The sequence below is a fragment of the Jaculus jaculus genome, chromosome 6 (genome assembly GCF_020740685.1).
Source record: "Jaculus jaculus isolate mJacJac1 chromosome 6, mJacJac1.mat.Y.cur, whole genome shotgun sequence".
NCBI lineage: Eukaryota > Metazoa > Chordata > Mammalia > Rodentia > Dipodidae > Jaculus > Jaculus jaculus.
This window is the reverse complement of record NC_059107.1, coordinates 37304210-37323341: the sequence shown is the minus strand read 5'-3', so window position 1 is coordinate 37323341 and position 19132 is coordinate 37304210. Positions and strand designations below refer to the sequence as shown.

Sequence of the window (19132 nt, the reverse complement as noted above, 5' to 3'; positions counted from 1 at the left end):
ATGTATACTTTTAAAAAGTTTTATTTAGGGCTGGAGAGGTGGCTTAGAGGTTAAGCGCTTGCCTGTGAAGCCTAAGGACCCAGTTCGAAGCTCAGTTTCCCAGGACCCACGTTAGCCAGATGCACAAGGGGGCACACACGTCTGGAGTTCATTTGCAATGGCTGGAAGCCCTGGCGCACTCACTCTCCTCTCTCTCTCTCTCTCTCTCTCTCTCTGTGCCTCTTTCTCTCTCTGTCTGTCGCTCTCAAAATAAATAAAAATAAACAAAAATTATTTATTTATTTATTTATTTGACACAGAGGAAGGCAAACAGTGAGTGAGAGAATGGGTATGCCAGGTTTCGAGCCACTGCAAACAAACTCCAGACGCATGCACTGCTTTGTGTATCTGGCTTTACATGGGTACTAGGGAATCAGACCCAGGTACTTTGGCTTTGCAAGCAAACACCTTAACGGTTGGGCCATTTCTTCAGCCCATGTATACTTTTTTACATATATACTTTTCCTAAAATTATTTAGGGAGATATAGTTGTATCAAGCATATCATATTTTGTTCATTAATCCTTAGAAAAAATAAAACAAACCTATATCACTGTCTTGTGTTAATTTTTTCTCCTCCAATTAGAAAAGTCTTATTTTTAGTTGAAAAAGAAACTGAAATGTGTTTCTTGGATGAGTTGTTTTCACAATGACTAATCCTGGTTCTCTCTTTGTTAACTTACAGGTATCATGATAGAGGAAACCAGTTTTGGGAAAAGTTATGCACAGCTGAATTCCGGGAGCTCTATGCTCTGGGAAGTATCCATAATGACCTATACATTGTAGGCGGACAGATGAAAATTAAAAACCAGTACCTTATTACAAACTGTGTTGACAAGTACTCCATAGAACGGGACAACTGGAAAAGGGTGTCGCCCCTTCCACTTCCATTGGCGTGTCATGCTGTTGTAACACTTAACAATAAGCTATATGTCATTGGAGGCTGGACCCCTCAGGTTAAGAAATTTCTTGCATACATAACTGGCATGGCTATATGAGGCTGGCTTTGTTGGAAAATGTAGCAGTTGTTTCATACTAAAAGAATGGCATACATATGGATAAAATGCTTTCTACCTGATGTAATTACCTTTGTGTGCTGGGATGGACACCCAAACAAGAGCAGCTTGTGAGAGGAAAGGGTTTATTTTGGCTTAAAGACTTGAGGGAATGCACCATGGTGGCAGGGAAAAGATGCTAGAGCAGAGATGGACATCATCTCCTGCCAACATTAGGCAGATAACAGCAGCAGCAGTGGGAAAGTAAGCTGAACTAACACTAGCAACCTAGAGCTATATAAATCCTCAAGGTCCACCCCAAGCAACACAGTCCCTTCAGCAAGGCTCCACCTCCCAAATTTCCATCAGCTGGGGATCAAGCATTCAGAACACATGAGTTTATTGGGGACACCTGATTGAAACCACCACACTACCTCATAAAATAATAGGTTAAGGTTTGACAATGTTGAAGCACTTTGGGAGAAGGGACATTATAGTGTTGCTCACAGGCAGGAGTGCATTCAGTGTACAGGCTTTGATCTTCACAATCCTTCCCATTCGTGTTGATCAGGACAGACCTTGTGCTAAGAGTAATACCTGTAAGGAATATCTAAGGAGGAGGCAAAAAACCTGGATCCTCATCTGTCTGATAGCTGTATGATTTGGGACAATTCATTACTAGGTATTTAATATTTAATATTCTTACCATAATTAAGAAGCCAGAGTACCACCTCTGTTGTGGCACCATCATTTCCAAGAAAGTATGCTGTGATTGTAAACATCGTGTGTTGTGCCAGCATCTGCAGATGGAGAAACCAGAATACTATTGATATTGATGACCAGTGAAATGATAGCAAGTCAACATGGAAAAGCCAGCATTCTGACCACAGCTACTCTGCTCCCTTCTTTTGAGGGTTCCCCTGTGTCCTTGACACTCACAGTAATGCCTCTCCATCTGTCTCCTGCACTGACCATCATGCTTTCTAACAAAACTTAATCTCATTCAGTCATTGGCTTTTCCTATGAGATAAATTTATTTTTGCCTATATTTTTTGCAGCAGATTAGACTCACAATAGAACTCATAATTTTGTATTATCTTCATAAGCTTGGAATTTGCCACATGTCATACTTGTTTGTTTGTTTGTGTGTGTGTGTGTGTGTGTGTGTGTGTGTGTGTGTGTTCATATGTGTGTGGGCACACATAAGGGATATAAGTGTACATGTGTCAGCACATGGAGGCCAGAGGTCTATATCGGGAGTCTCCTCAATCACTTTCCCTCTATTTTTTAGAGGGAGTCTTACTGAGCCTAGAGCTCACCATTTTGACTGATCTAGCTAGCCAGTGAGCCCCAGGGATTCCTCCTCTTTCTACCTTACCAGTGCTGGAATCACAAACATCACTGTGCCCAGCTCTTAAATGGGTGCTGGGCATCCCCCAGAAAGTGCTTTACCCTGAGCCATCTCCACAGTCCTCCCTCATGCTTGTTTTTAAATCTTCACACATTTTGATTTGTGCTTCAGACCAAAAGTAGTACAGACTTCATCACAGCTAGTGGCTGAGACTGACAAGTTATGAGCAGTTACATTTTTTTCAGAATGATCTATTTATATAGTGAATATATGCATGAACAAGCCCACAAAATAACTGAGAACCTTTGCTTTACCAAAGTCAACAGTGAAGGAAAGGAAAGCAATGAACTTGCCATGTCCAAGCAGATGACATATGAACATGCATTGCACAGCAAAGGCTTCTGGCAGTCTCGCTGAGTCTCAAACATAGCACACAAACTGAAGGCCATCCAGGGGTTCGAGTGCACCACAGTGATAAATAGTTAACTAAAGTTAATGGCATACAACTTTCATAAGCATAGCAATTATTTCTTTGTTGAATACTTGGGTCCAAAAACATTATATACTTATACCCTTAGTCTGAAGTAATAAAAGGTTTCAAATATTATATATAAAAGGATCATTTCACCTGAAGTTTATGAGTAGAAGTCATTCACATCTATGTAAGAATAAAGTTATTCAATTTTACTATGTAATCATTAAATAAATACATAAGTACATAATATAAATGAATATGTTAAAAGTGCAAATAATTCATGCTACTCCACATATTTTGAAAACTGAATTCAGGCTATTCATATATAGTTCATAAATATGGTATAAAAATACATTAATTACTAAAATACTAAAAAAATTGCAACCTTTTTAATATAGAATTTAAAGAAAATTCTTAACAAATTATTAAAATGAGTTCCTCATTAATACTGAAACCCACACTTGTGATGTTTCGGAAGATACAGTTACACTTTACACACTGGTCAAAAGAGCCTGGTTTCATTTTGAAGACTTTTTCTTTGTTTTTGTTTTGTTTGTTGTTGTTGGTTTTTTGTTTGTTTGTTTGGTTGGTCTTTTGAGGTAGGGTCTCACTGTAGCTCAGGCTGACCTAGAATTCACTATGTACTCTCAAGGTGGCCTTGAGCTAACTCATGGCGATCCTCCTACCTCTGCCTCCTGAGTGTTGGGATTAAAGGCGTGTGCCACCACACCTGGCTTTATTTGTTTTTTGAAAAAAAAGGCAGCTTTTGTATCTTAGTGCTAAAATCACTGATTACTATAGACTTGCATATTAGCCCCATTATTGCAGAATATAAATCCCTCTGATTCTAACGTGATACTTACAACCCCAGGTCTTGGGTCATGGTGTGTTTGTGAGTATGAGCCATAACAGTTGCCCTGTGTTATCTCTGCTGTGTCTGCCTTGATTAATTGTGTCCATGACTTACAAGGTCCCTAAATGGTAGTTGTTACACCTGCTGTCATACCTCACACAGATGGATCTTCCTGATGAAGAGCCTGATCGATTAAGCAACAAACTGTTGCAGTATGACCCTGGCCAAGATCAATGGAGAGAACGGGCACCCATGCAGTACTCTAAGTACCGATTTAGCACGGCGGTCGTCAACAGTGAGATCTACGTCCTGGGTAAGAAGCAGCCAAACATTCAGAGAACATAATTACTTTTACTGTCTTAGCAGTTTGCCTCTGGAAGAATAAGTCTCCCTTCCTTGTGTATCCCAGTTCAAATACATATATGTAACCAGCCAAAAAAATTATTTATAGTTTTCTGAAGCACAGATCAAATAAGATTAAGTCCAAGCCCATTGACTCTGAGAGTTAAGGTGGTGTTTTTTGTTTTGTTTTTCTATTTTTAATATTTTATTTATTTATTTATTTGAGAGAGAGAAAGAAGAAGTTAGAGAGAGAGAGAACAGGCACACCAGGGCCTCCAGCCACTGGAAACGAACTCCAGATGCAAGCACCTCCTTGTGCATCTGGATTATGTGGGTCCTGGGGAATTGAACCAGGGTCCTTAGGCTTCACGGGCAAATGTCTTAACCACTAAGTCATTTTCCCAGCCCATTGTTTTGTTTTTCAAGGTAGGGTCTCACTCTAGCCCAGGCTGACCTGGAATTCATTATGGAGTCTCAGGGTGGCCTCGAACTCACAGTGACCCTCCTACCTCTGCCTTCTGAGTGCTGGGATTAAAGGCGTGCGTCACCACACCCAGCATAAAGTGGTTTCTGTGGCATCTTCAAGGACCTTAAAATGTAAAGCAGCAGTGTGATGTGTCCTGTGTTAGCAGGTGGCAAACTGATGAAACAGAATAAGCCTTTGGCCACATTTACGTCAATGAAATGTGGGTCTTGTCAGACCAATATAGTGGTGCTATTAAAGAGTATTATGACAGGCTCAACTATATCACAGATTTTGCCAGTCCTCTTCATTTTTTGCCTAACCCACCAAAAGGGGTGTGACCAAGGGGTTTTTATATGAATGCATTTTCTCTTACTCTCTTGAATATGTGCCCTCTGTACTAAATAACAGGGATTGGTGAAGGACTTCAGTTCGATGTTACTAAAGTAGGCAAAGAAAAAAAAAGAAAACCCACACATCTTCTTCAGATTCCCTTACTGCCTTGTGTTTTCCTGTTTTATTGAGGCTGTTGGTCTTCAGAGTACATTCTATCTCCCTGACATCGCCCACTATCACCCCCTACCTACAGTGTGGGTAGGCTCAGGCCTGGAGGCTGACTGCAGTTCTAAGATGGTGACTGTGCCGAGTCTATTTCCTCCCCATCTGCATGGGTGGCTAGCTGGCAAAAGCAAGATGATGATGAGTAGCTAAGAAATGACAAGGACAAAACTTGAGCTGTGGGGCAAAAGCAAAAAAAGACATGGGAATAGAAACAATTATTTTAAAATACTAAATGGAGGCCGTTATCTTTTGGCTGTTTGCACAGCATGAAGCAAAGTAATTCATGTACTCAGGAATTAGTAATTGTTTCAGTTAAGAACAATTGTGCAACATAATTTATGACTATCACAAATATAACACTCACAATTATAATTAAGTTTTTCCTCTAGATAAATGTCCCTTACTTATTATAACCATATGCTCTGCTGTAGGCCCCAAAGAGACAATACCTAAGTGATGATAGATCACCCGGGGTAAGTGCATTACTCATGGCAGGGAGGGGATGATCTACTGCATATATTAAAGTTGAAAGTAGCCAAAAACTAAGATGAAAATGATTATCATTTGAACCAAAATGATATTTCACCCTGAATGTGAAACCTCAACTAGGCTTGGTATGGAGTAAAAATTTATAAGACCTTTTTGTTAACTGTATGGGGAAGGAGATACAATCCTGGGTGCTCACACTCCACAACATGGACAAACATCCACTGAGCAGATGAAAGAGAGATTTAAAAGGACCTGTAAGGTTTGAAAAATGAAGTAAGAAAAGGAGTCTTATGTTTCCAGAAATGAAGCCTTGGGAAGGGTCAGGGAAGAACAGGTAAGGAGAATGGGATCAGCAATGCTTCGGATATGAGGACAATAAGAGTAGAAGACATGGGCTGGAGAGATGGCTTAGCAGTTGTGGTAGTTAGAATGGATCTCCTCCAATATATTCAGGAGTTTTTAAAGCTTGTAATTTAGACCTCCAGCTGCCTGGCTTGAGGAAGTGTCACTGTGGGTGGATCCTAGGGTTTGGTCCTGAGATGTGTTTGGGAAATTCCAGTCTAAAGATATGCAAAGTGCTAGAGCATTGCCTGGAGTTCCTGAATGTACTTGCTTTTGGTGATGGTGGTGACTTTTCTCTCTGCTTGGATCTGTGAAAGGGTGCCAACTTCTTCTGCCATTATGGAATTTCCCGTGGATCTATAAGCTTCAATAAATCCCTTCCTCCATAACTGTACTGGGTTTGGAACTTCATCCCAGCGATCTCAAGCTGTCTACTATAGTGGTTAAAGCACTTGCCTGCAAAGCCTAAGGACCCATATTTGATTCCTTAGTACCCATGTAAGCCAGATCCACAAGGTGGTACATACATCTTGAGTTTGCTTACAGAGGCTAGAGGCTCTAGCATGCCATTCTCTCTTTCTACCCCCTCCCACGCTCTCTCTCTGTCTTTACCTCTGAAATAAATAAAATAAAATAAAATAAAGAATAGAAGATAAAAGAAGAACATGTAAATAAGCCTACCATGGAAGGAGCTATGAGAGACAGTAGTACAGGTCCCACCATGGAAGGAGCTATGAGAGACAGTAGTACAGGTTCCACCGTGGAAGGAGCTATGAGAGACAGTAGTACAGGTTCTACCATGGAAGGAGCTATGAGAGACAGTAGTACAGGTTCTACCATGGAAGGAGCTATGAGAGACAGTAGTACAGGTCCCACCGTGGAAGGAGCTATGAGAGACAGTAGTACAGGTTCTACCATGGAAGGAGCTATGAGAGACAGTAGTACAGGTCCCACCGTGGAAGGAGCTATGAGAGACAGTTAGTACAGGTCCCACCACAGATGGAGCTATGAGAGACAGTAGTATAGGTCTCACCATGGAAGGAGCTATGAGGGACAATACTATAGGTCCCACCATGAATGGAACTGTGACACACAGTAGTACAGTTCCCACCTTGGGGTTGTGAGAGTCAGTTGTATAGGGCCCACCATGGATGATCTGGTGTTTTGAATGTAAGTGTTACCCATAGTCTCCGGTATTTTTGATTAAGCTTCTTACTTGGTTCCTACTAGTGGAGTCCTAGGAAGGTGGACCCTTGGTCTAGAAGGTATATTGGCTGTTGTTCAATCTTGAGTCCAGCCCTGGGTGTTCAGTCAGCCCTTCCTTGCTGCATTCTCTCTGTGCTGTGAATGTGTGATGTGATAAGCCAACTTCCTCTGTCATGATGAAGTGTCCCGTGTAAACTATAAGCCTGAAATAAACCCTTCTGCCTATAAACTGCTTCTGGTCAGGTGTGTTGTCCCAGCAACAAGAAGGTAACTACAGTAGAGTTGTGGGAGACAGTAGTACCTGTCCATCTGGATGGAGTTGTGTCACACAGTAGTACAGGTCCCACCATCGGCAGAACTGTGAGACACAATAGTACAGGTCTGACAGTGTACAGAGTTGTGAGAGATAGTAGTATATGTCCACCATGTATGGAGTTGTGTCACACAGTAGTACAGGTCCCACCATGGTCAGAACTGTGAGACACAATAGGACAGGTCTGACAGTGGACAGAATTGTGAGAAACAGTAGTAGTCCAGGTAAATTGGTTTGTTAGCTCATTTTCTTATTGCACTGGCAAAATACCTGAAAGAAGCAACTTAAAGGAGAAAAGGTTTATTTTGCTTGTGGTTTATGGTATTTCATCCCATCATGGAATACATGGCAGATAAGGCAAAGTAGTTTTCCTTAATAGACTCTAAGAGTCTCCCAGGGTATATGCACAGTCTTACCCTTCTCCTCATCCTACAGTCTGAGAAGTAAAACAACAATGCACAGCTGGGTGTCTGGCTGGCCTCTGGGTGGTCCACTTTGGGGAATGTATCACAGAACATTCCACATGCCTGGACACTAAACTGACACCAGGATCACAGTACACAGAAGATAGAATAGACCTTGTTACCTGTAGCTGACCAGTTCAAATTTCAAGAAAGGAAAAAGAAATAAAAGCGTCTGTGTTCTCTCTAGAATTTAAATAAGCCCCCTAGAGTATCATAATCAGAATGTCCAAGATACAAGCCATCACTGACTCAGCATACCAAGAACCTTGGAGATCTTAAGTCATATGGAAAAAACAATGACCAGTAATGACAAAGACATAAATGCTGGAATTATCTTTCACAGCTCTTAAGGCAGTAAGTTTTCTTAATTCTGCAAAATATACATACATTATGAACATTCTTAAATGCCTCAGCAAAGAATTAGAAGATATAAAGAAAAACCAAATTAAGGCAGATGGTACACGCCTTTAATCCCAGCACTCGGGAGGCTGAGGTAGGAGGATCACTGTGAGTTTGAGGCTACCCTAAGACTCCATAGTGAATTCCAGGTCAGCTTGGGCTAGAACAAGACCCTGCCTCAAAAAAAACCAATAAATAAATAAATAAATAAAACTCCTAGTATATACAATAAAATCAGTGTCTGGAAGATGCTCACATAATTTGGCATGAGGCAGTTTTGTGCCCTGAGGCCAACACCTCCCAGCTCTCCCTGCCTCTCTGCCTCTGGTAGTGCTCTTCCGCTCTTCCTCTGCGTGTTCAACTTTCTCCAGTTCCACACACAAGCCAGGCCATGCTGTCCATGTTTCATGCAGCGTAATATCCTCCAGTTTCCTCCACGTTGTTACGAGTGCCAAGATCTCCTCTGATGTGGCTAACTTCTACCCAGTCATCCTGTGTCTGGTCTGTCTCCTGGCTCTTGTGAGCTCTGCTACAGTGAGCACTGGAGTGTGCACACCTCCTTGAAGAGCTGATTACTTTTCCTTCAGATGATGGATCTTCGAGAAGAGGGATTATAAAATATTTTTAACCTTTTGAGAAACCTCAAAGCTATTTTAAATAATGGATATGCAAACTTGCACTCCCACTAGTGGGGTACAGGGGCTCCATATCCTTGCCAGCCCGTCTGTCTTTTGGATAGTGGACCTCTGAGCAACTGGGAGGTGAAGCATCACTGTGGTTTTGACTTACCCATTCCTAATGATAGTATGCTGGACACCTTTTCTTATGCATGTTGGACATTGTATGTCTTCTCTTCTCAGGGGGAAAAAATGCTTACTCAGGTCTCATACCCTTTTTTTTTTTTTTGGTTGGTTTTTTGAGGTATGGTCTCGCTCTAGCCCATACTGACCTGGAATTCACTAGGTAACCTGAGAATGGCCTCGAATTTATGGTGATCCTCCTACCTCTGCCTCTCGAGTGCTGGAATTAAAGGTGTGTGCCACCACTCCTGGTTTCGTACCCATTTTTTGAATACTTATTTGTTTATTTGTTTATTCTTTATTTATTTGAGAGAGAATATGGATGTGCCAGGGCCTTTTGTCACACTGCAGATGAACTCTAGACTCAAGCACCATGCTGTGCACCTGGCTTTCCATGGGTACTGGGGAACTGAAGTCGGGTCCACAGGCTTTACAAGCAAGTACCTTTAGCCACTGAGCCATCTCCCCAGGCCCTGATACCCATTTTTTAATAAGGTTGTTTGGGGCTTTGCTACTGGGTTGTGTGAGTTCCTGGAATATTTTGGACATTGGCCTGTTGCCCTGTGGGTGGTTTCCAGGTGTCTCCCTCACCTGCGGGTTTTGGTGGCTTTGGAGCTGTTTCCTTTGTTGTGCAGAAGCTTCCGTGTGATATAGTTCATCCACTTTAGTTCCCTTCCAGTGCCTGAAGTTGTGGTATTATGTCCAAAAGGAATGATTGCCAAGGCCATGGGCAAGAAGTTTCCCCTATATTTTCTTCTGAGTTTTATGGTTTCCTATCTTGTTTGTCAGTCTTTAATCCATGTGAGTTGATTTTTGCGTCTGATTTAGGAGAAGGGTCCAATGTAAATATCAAGTATTCCTAACATTGTTTATTAAAGAAGCTCTCCTTTCCCATTGTGTATTCCCAGCATTCCTGTCCAAAATTAGTTGACCATATATGTGTGGGTTTATTTCTGATCTCCCTGTTTCTGTTCCATTGGGTTATGTGTCTGTTTTTATGCCAGTAATATACTGGTTTAAGCCCTGTAGTTTTGTAATATAATTTGAAATCAGGAAGTCAGTGCCTCCAATTTTGTTTTTTCTCTATATTCCTCCAGTAGCCCAAGATCTCTTGTGGTTCTATGTGAATTTTGAAATGTCCCTTCTATTTCTATGAAATATGTTGGGGTTTTGGTGAGGATTGCATTACATCCATATATTACTTGGGATAATATGCACAAAGCTAATTTTTCAATCCATGAACACAGGATGGTTTCCATTTATTTACACATTCCTCGGTTTCTTTCATCAGGGCTTGATAGGCTTCAGGGTAGAGATTTCCCATCATCTTGCTTAAGTTTATTAATATTTTATGGATTCTTTTTTTTTTTTTTTTGGTTTTTCAAGGTAGTGTCTCAGTTTAGCCCAGGCTGACCTGGAACTCACTATGGAGTCTCAGGGTGGCCTTGAACTCATGGTGATCCTCCTACCTCTGCCTCCCAAGTGCTGGGATTAAAGGTGTGCGCCACCACGCCCAGCTAATATTTTATGTTTTTGATGCTATGATCAGTAGGATTCTTTTAAGATGAGATGTTGTCACTATAAAGAACCACACTGATGGGCTGGAGAGATGACTTAGCAGTTAAGTGCTTGCTTGTGAAACTTAAGGACCCCGATTCGAGGGTTGATTCCCCAGGACCCATGTTAGCCAGATGCACAAGGGGGTGCACACATCTGGAGTTCATTTGCAGCGGCTGGAGGCCCTGGCGCGCCCATTCTCTCTCTCTATCTGCCTCTGCCTGTCGTTCTCAAATAAATAAATAAAAATAAACAAAAATTATTTTAAAAAAGAACCACAACTAATATTCAGGAATGGATTTTGTATCCTACAGCTTTACTGAATTCATAACTTCTAGTAGTCTACTTTGGAATCTTTGAGATCATGTCACTTGCAAACAGAGATAAATTTACTTCTTCATTTTGATGTGGATGACCTGTTTTGTTTTCGTGTCCATGTGCTCTTGCTGGTACTTTCAGTGTTGTGATCTATAAAGGCAGCAAGGGCTGGCCCCCTCACCTGCCAGGCCTCATCAGTACTTCCAGTTCTGTGCTGTATAGAGGTAGCAAGGGCGGGCCTCTTTCCTTGCCTGCCAGACCTGATAGGAAAAGCTCTTCTTCCATTGACCATTACACTATCTGCAGGATTTTCATAAATGGCCTTCACTGTGCTGAGGAAACTTTCTCCTACAGATTTTGTTGAGTTTTACTGTGGCTAGATGCTGAGATGATCCCGTGACTTTGTCTTTCTTCTTTGCTACTTAGTGAAGGAGGAATTCACTTACCGAAGATGATTCTTACTGAGCAAGGTAAATTGATGACCTTACATGAGCAGGAGTTCACCTGGGTTGGTGTTAACTACCAAGGTGCTATCACATAGAAGTGTGGTTCATTTCCTTACTGAAACACAATGGTTCAAGGCAGTCCAGAGGATGCTCAGTGAGTGAGTCAGCTTCACTGTCTCTCAGGGAAGTAGATGGCCTCTTGCTGAAGGAAGTTGTTACCTGCTGATTAATTATATCAAAACCAATTTCGACGGTGACTTGCTATCATGGCCATAAGACAATTTGTCTTTTCCTAAGAGTGGGGGACTCTTGACTTTCTATCAGCCAATCGTCAGGGACTTCCAGATACCCACCACTGTCACTCATTCTTCATGAAACTAGGTTTTGTGTGTGGGTCTGATGTCCAGTCTGCATCTTGGACAGCACAAACTCACCCTGTTGCTGCCTTTAAATCACTTTTTGAGACATGTTATATGTATATTTAAGATTGGAGTGTTATAAGATGAGATTGAAGGGCAATTTAGTGGAGTGATCTAGGTCTTTCCAGGTCCCTCCATGGAAATAAGTCCCAGCAATGCCCAAGCCTTCAAGGGTCAGTTTGCCTTTTCTTCTTGCTATAATAGAAATTGCTCTGAGTTGCCTGTGGTGTTAATCCAGGTTCTAAGTGAAGTGTTAGCCATGGCATGGACCCCACTTGGCTATAAAAGACTAGAGACTTACTATTATCCTCAACCTTCTGAGCATAGCAATTTAAGATGATTGGTTGTATCCTGAGAGGCCTTGGGCTTAACCACTTTCTGTGTCAACCACACTTAGGAACAAATTTCTTAGCCCCACCAGAGTTGAACAGCACCTACAGATGGGATTGTTGTCCTCAGAAATCTGCTCTGTCAGCATTTGTTTGTCTCAAGAGAGCTTATCCCTTCAAATTCCTCTTCAGAGGACATAGTTCTCTGCGGATACTAGAGAGCCACTTGAGTGGTCTAATAGACGGATAGAGCCATTAGTCCTAATCTTGGCTGACATCAAAGACCTAATTCCCACACATGTGAGCTCTGCTTAGCTCTGGGGTTTATTTTCTTTGTTTCTTGTGCTAAACAGTCAATGCTATATCACAGGAAGGTATTTTCTTTCTCTCTCAGTGCAAGCATGATCTTTCATTGACTATTAAGTTTTCTCCTCTTCTCTCAGTGCAAACACATATCTTCATTGTTTCTTCTGTCAGCAGTGCAGGTGTCAGTGTAAGGTGTCTGTATACCATGCTACCAGCAGTATTCTGGAAGAGCCAAATGATTAGATTAGAATGGTCATCTTCCTTTAGTGGCTACTAAGGAGAAAAAGTACTGCCAGGGAAACTTTTTCAAGACAAGGTTTCCCTCTAGCCATGCTAACTTGGAATTCACTATGTAGTCTCAGGCTGGCCTCAAACTCACAGCGATCTCTGTGCCATCACTCCAGGCACTAACAGAGGAACTTTGTAAGTATCAAAGAAGTGACCATGATTCTAGAAGAATCGTGTTCTCGTGGGCTTAGGTGGAAGTGTTTGCTGTGACAACTGTCTCCTAAACCCACAAATTTTCTGTGGACCAAATGCTTCCAGGGATTATGTGGAGAACTTTATTTTAGGTTCCTATGTGTTAGTGTTTAAGTTTTGTTTATTTGTTTGTTTGTTTGAGGTAGGGTCCACTGTAGCCCAGGCTGACCTGGAATTCACTCTGTAGTCTCAGGGTGGCCTTGAACTCACAGCGATCTTCCTGCCTCTACCTCCTGAGTGCTGGGATTAAAGGCATGCACCACTACAATTGGCCATCCCAATGTTTTAGTTTACTTTTTTTGCACCTTTATTTCAGGTTTAAATCCAATCACAATAAGAAAAACAAGGTTGTTATTGCCTTCTTCTGGGTGTACCCTAGAAAATTGAAAATATCCTAAAGTATACTTTTAAAAATCTCCTTTATGTTTGTTGTATTTACAATTTTGAATTATTGTGTGACCCTGCATCACACACCCTAGCTCCAAGTCCTCCCACTGCTGCTGGTTGTCATTACACCTATTACTGCCATATTGCATTACCAGACTGCACATATAGGTACTGCCACACAGATCACACGTACAGACAGTGGTCTATCCACACAGATCACATGTGCAGACACTGGTCTATCCACACAGATCACATATACAGACAGCAGTACATCGCTACAGATCACACATCAGACAGCAGTATATTCACACAGATCACAATATGCAGACAGTGGTGCATCTGTACAGATCATACATGCAGAACCACAGTATTTCTGTATGGTTCATACAAGCAGTACATGCAGTGGTACATCTGTTGAAAATTATACATAAAATTAGTCCACAAGACCACATATCATAAACAATGTCTCTAGTGTTCGCAGAATAAAGTTCTAGGTTTCTGCCACTGTAACGACACACACACTCTCTTTTATGTTCATGGTTTGAATTTGTGGGCTAGGCAATGGCCTGTAGTCTGACTTCCTAATAAATGAGGGGCTGCTCTAACAAGCAGAAGCCCCAAACATATGTTTGTCATGTGGGAAGGTTGAGGTGTGGGAAATAATCTTGATCATCTGGCTAATCACCCTTACCTTTGCCTCTCTATGGTTTTTATGTCTTCTGGGTTAATTTCATGTATACAACGATTTCTCAGACATCTTCTTTGCCTCAACTAAGACACACATCCTTCTGCAGACAAATGCAGTTCCTGAAACTTATGATTACCGTGCAGTTTTGACCAACACTGTTTTCTTACTACTACATAAACAGCCATAGTTGTGACATGCATGCATGCTGAAGCTTGCTGAGTACTGAATAACAGGTGTCCAGGAAAGAACCTGTATTGCTTGCATTAACAGGTAAGCATTTAGTACCCTAATCTTATCTCTAACATCCTGTGTGGCCCATTGTTGTGCCAGGGTCTCTGCTATGGTGCATTTGGGTCAGAGAACTGTGCCTCTCTACTGCTCCATCTCCTCCACAGCGAGCATGCACTGGTGCCATGCTGCACATTCATGCCACTGCTGCTGTGTGGCGCACACACATTTTTCTATGAGCAACTCTGGAAATATGGTCCAGGTGTTCTTCCTATAGGAGCTAAAGATGGAAACAGGAGGCAGCTGGACACTGTGCCATATCCTGGTCCTGGAGGTTTTATTTTGGTTATAGAGATCTTAGAATTTGGGTCTCAGTTAAGATGTGCACTAATTTTTATTAGAGAAACATTTGTCTTTGAGAAGCATACCTTGGGCTTAGATGAAAACAGCTTCTATAATGATGGCAAACTAGTCGAGGGGTATATACATTAGTTACCCATAGATATCTCCTGAATGTCTACAAAGTGCTATGTCCACCTAAAGATAACGATACAGTAGACTCTAAGAGACTCCATTGCTCTTGTGTTTTGCCAGCTTTACCATTGCTTACTATGGGTTGTTCTGTTGGGTAGCTTCCTAGAAAGCTTAAGATAACTTAAGTAGTCTGTAGAGGAGACTAAATGATGCCTTGAGATTTCCACTTTAACTTTCTTCCTGAGCTGCTGGCAAGTGTGACAGTGTTGTTGGTGCAAAGGACAGCCTGTGAGATCCGCTCAGAAGAGACCAAGTAAACATGCTGCCTTCTGCTATACATTTTAAAAATGTCTTATTTTGTAAGAGAAGTCTGTCATTTGTACAGGGAAAACTTATCTTAAGAGATGATTAAGTGAAACTTGTCTACAAGCGGTGTCCAGAAAACTTAGTTCACATATCCTATGACTACAGGAAATCTGAACACCTTGTTTTCAAGTTTTTTTTCTGAGAGAGAGCAACCCAGAAAGTAATAGAGAGAGAATTGGTGCACCGAAGCCTCTAGCTACTGCAATTGGACTCCAGACGCAAGCACCACCTTGTGCAAGTGTGACCTTGGGCACATGCATCACCTTGGGCATCTGGCTTACATGGGTTCTTAGGAGTTGAACCTGGGTCTTTAGGCTTCTCAGGCAAATGCCTTAACTGCTAAGCCATCTCTCCAGCCCTGCTTTGAAGTTTTTAAATCCCATTTTTATGAACAAGTAAAGGTAAAAGGCAAATTCAATGCCGGATCATCTCACTAAAATTTCAAGAAAGATAGGGCACTCTGGATTCCAACTTATGATGCCCAGTTACAAGCTCTTATTGATCACCTGTTATAAAATGCTGGTTACAGAGGGCCCTGGGGTTCTCTCTATAAGACACACTTGTGTGCAAGATAAACTAGCAAACATCCTATCTCTCATACTGCTAGTTAAACATTTGAATAAATTGTGCTCTGAAGTGAAGATGTGTATTTATGAATATTCTTTGGATTCCTATCAAGCTTCAGAAATCACTTCAGATGGATGGGGCAGCAATATGGAGAGTGAGGAGCAGAATCTCTTTATGGAAGCCTTCAGACCCCTCCCCAAGCCATCCCTACCCACCAGTGCAGCCTCTACTCTCCCAGCCACAGGCCTCAGGTCATCTCTTGGACATGCCTATGCCTCCCTCTAAGCCATTTCATTCTCCCCTTACTGTGTGTCCCTCCTCTGGGCTGCTAACTTCTCCCCAGCCTCAGGGGCCAGCCAAAGTGCATCCCCACCCAGGCTTGTGTAACCCCTGATCCTCTGAAGCACAAGGCCCCCTGTCGCTGCCCTTGTCACACTGCATGCAGTAGGAAGAGACCTAGTCTTGTTCGCCTCTGTATCTCTCCAAGCTGGTCTGGCTTTATGGGCAAGATACTTGGTAAACATTTGTTTGCTAAATTGAATTTTCCTATCTCTGTAACCTGTCCTTCATGTAAAATGTCACAACAAAATCAGTGTTATAGGCCTGGTAACATTTTTTTAAAGGGAGTTTTCATTTCTCTGTGGAGGGAGATGGTCAATGTCAAAGCCTTCCCACACAGCTAATGCCCAAGCCATCCATGTTGTTCCTCAGGAAACCATTTTGTGCCTCATTGCTTTGCTGAAAACATCACAGCATTGTCTGAGACTGACTCAGCTTGAATGCCATTAGAGAGTAATGAAGGGAAAGTCACATGAAAGGTCTAGGTTATTAGAGTAAATGCATTTCAAAGATCGCTTGAGTGGTAAATTACTTTATCAGGTGATAGTGCCAAATTTCACTGTGGCAAGATTTTGCTTTTTTTTTGACAATTTTTTCAATACAAGTGTTTCTCAAATTACTCAGATTGCTTGTTGAGATGTTACGTGCCCAGTACCCATCTTTGGCAGATGCTGAGTCAGTAGGTCTGACAGAGACCTAGAATCTGATCATAGGGAGCTTCCAGGCAATTCTAAGGCACACACACACAAAAAAAATAATAGGACTGGACTTTGGGAGCACAGACATTGTCAGAAAAGTGACAAGATGATACCCATGTCCACAGAGGTAACATATGTTCAAAATATTTAGTAAGTCTTTGTTGTATGAGCCAACCCCCTGGGCTGGCTTTTAGAAAAGACACAGAGATATATAATGCAGAACTTCTTCCTATATCTAGCAATACTTGAATGGTCAAAGTACACTGAATGGATAAATTATTCTTCCCATGCCTGGCACTGTGTACAATTGTATTTGGTCAAAGTTTTCTGGTATGGATAAGTTGTCAGAGCAGGCTGTCTAGTGCCCTGAGCTGATAGCAAGAGTTTTCTTTGCTTAAAATGGCATTCTTCAAATCCATGTTGAACAAGGAAATGAAATGTGCTTTACCATTGCCCGAGGATTGGCTAGGTTTCCCCCTAGTGCCTCCTTGTTCTGAGAGTCATTGATCTAGAGATTCAATGGATGAAGAGGTTTTGAGCTGGAGTACAGGGCTTAGCATTGTTTTTTTTTTTAAATTTTTTAAAATTTATTTTATTTATTTGAAAGAAGGAGATAGAGAATGGGTGAAACAGGACCTTCATCCACTACAAACTAACTCCAGACACATGCATCACCTTGTGCGTCTGGCTTACATGGCTCCTGGAGAATTGTGCTTGACACTTCAGGGAATATAAAGATGTACACTGTGCCTTGAAGGGTTTCTGTCATGTGCTCTGGTGCTTTTGAGCTGCAGAATGCATTTGATTGATGGTCCTTAAAGAGGCATTAATAAGAGATTGGTCTGTATCTTGTTAGATAGTCCAACCCTAGTAGTCCAAATCTCAAGTCTCCCACCAACATGGTCCACTTCTAAAGTCATCTAGACATGGAAGTCTTAGTTCTTTGAACCCAGGTGACCTTAGAAGAAGGTGAGAGGATGACCCATTCAGCTCAGTTTCTATGGCTTGACTGTCAGCTCCCAATGAAGAAAGTGCTGGGCATACTAGTGTGAATTAAGCATTATTCTGCCCTCAGAAGAAATTATAGTCTAATCTAATTGGGAAAAATCATATGGATGATGTTGATGCGAATGTGTATCTATGTGTATGAAAGAGAGAGAAAGAAAGAGAGGGGAGACTGAGAGAATGTGTTTTTTTAGGAACCTGTTCAAAGAACAATGGCCACTCTGGGTGGAAACAGGAACAACTTTGTGAGAGGTTGGGGCAGCAGGAGTGGGTCAAACTGGGGAGGAGGAGGTAGAGTGTGCGTACTCATGAGCAAAGGCCAGAGAGAAAGGGTCTTGCCTGTCTGGAAAACTTGAGCTGCCTACAGCCATGGTGAAGGGAAGAAGAGAGGCAAGAATACAAGGAGTTGGGCAGTCCTAGAATATCAGAGCCTCCATTAGAGGAAGGCACAGGAGAGAACATAGTACCGTCTATAAAACTGGTGACCAAGAAGATATGGAGGGCAGTGTTGACATTCACCTGGTGCTGTTGCTTCCGACCTGTTGTGACACTTACTAGTCATGTTGTAAGCTTGCTCCTGGCCATTGTGCCCAGGCACATCCTGCCTTGTTCTCTTCTTATTGCCTCAGCCTTCAGACCTACTGAGACTCTGAATGACAAGCTGGCCATAGTATGGGGAAGACATGAGAGAAGGTAGGTCCAGGCTTTGAAAGACCAGGCATGCCTTGGAGACACTGTGGTCCAGTGGTGGGTGGAAAACAGCTAGGGAATGTTCAGGGGCTGGGATGAGATGACTGCTACAGCTGTGTGGTGCATAGCACTCAACTCTAGAACATTCTTTTTTCTTTCTGTCACTCTAGAACTTTCTATTCATGTGTTTATATTTCCACTTAGAAGGAATAAAACATTAAATATGTGATTTTTCTCTTCAAGATCAAGCTCTGACAAGTGGAACTTGGTCTTCTCTCTGTGTGGTTCTTGTTTGATCTGTTTGGAGGTGTTTTGTGATATTCTTTTGGGGATAACACATAAGATACAGGCAGATTGTTATTTTTTAAATATTTTTCTTCATTTATTTATTTATTTATTTGAGAGCGACAGACACAGTGAGAAAGACAGAGGGAGAGAGAGAGAATGGGCGCTCCAGGGCTTCCAGCCACTGCAAACAAACTCCAGATGCATGCGCCCCCTTGTGCATGTGGCTAACGTGGGTCCTGGGGAACCAAGCCTCGAACTGGGGTCCTTAGGCTTCACAGGCAAGTGCTTAACCGCTAAGCCATCTCTCCAGCCCCAGATTGTTATTTTTATTAGCCTGAGGAGAATTGCATGGAAACTATCACCTTGTCCTCTGAACCCATGATGCACTGTTTGTTAGCATTACCTAGCATTATCTAGAATTTGGTAAAAGACAGGTAAGGACTTTTTTCTAAAAAT

At 42.0% G+C, this 19132-nt stretch overlaps 1 protein-coding gene across 2 annotated transcripts in view; it reads left to right on the top strand.

Annotated features, from left to right (window-relative positions):
• The window catches only part of Kbtbd12 (kelch repeat and BTB domain containing 12), a 72409-nt gene that overhangs the window by 13279 nt on the left and 39998 nt on the right, over positions 1–19132 (top strand). For both annotated transcript variants that reach the window (XM_004665118.2, XM_045152643.1), the window contains exons 3-4: positions 724–994; positions 3875–4025. In XM_004665118.2, the coding sequence (XP_004665175.2) occupies positions 724–994; positions 3875–4025 (422 nt within the window). The remainder of the gene's footprint in view (positions 1–723; positions 995–3874; positions 4026–19132) is intronic.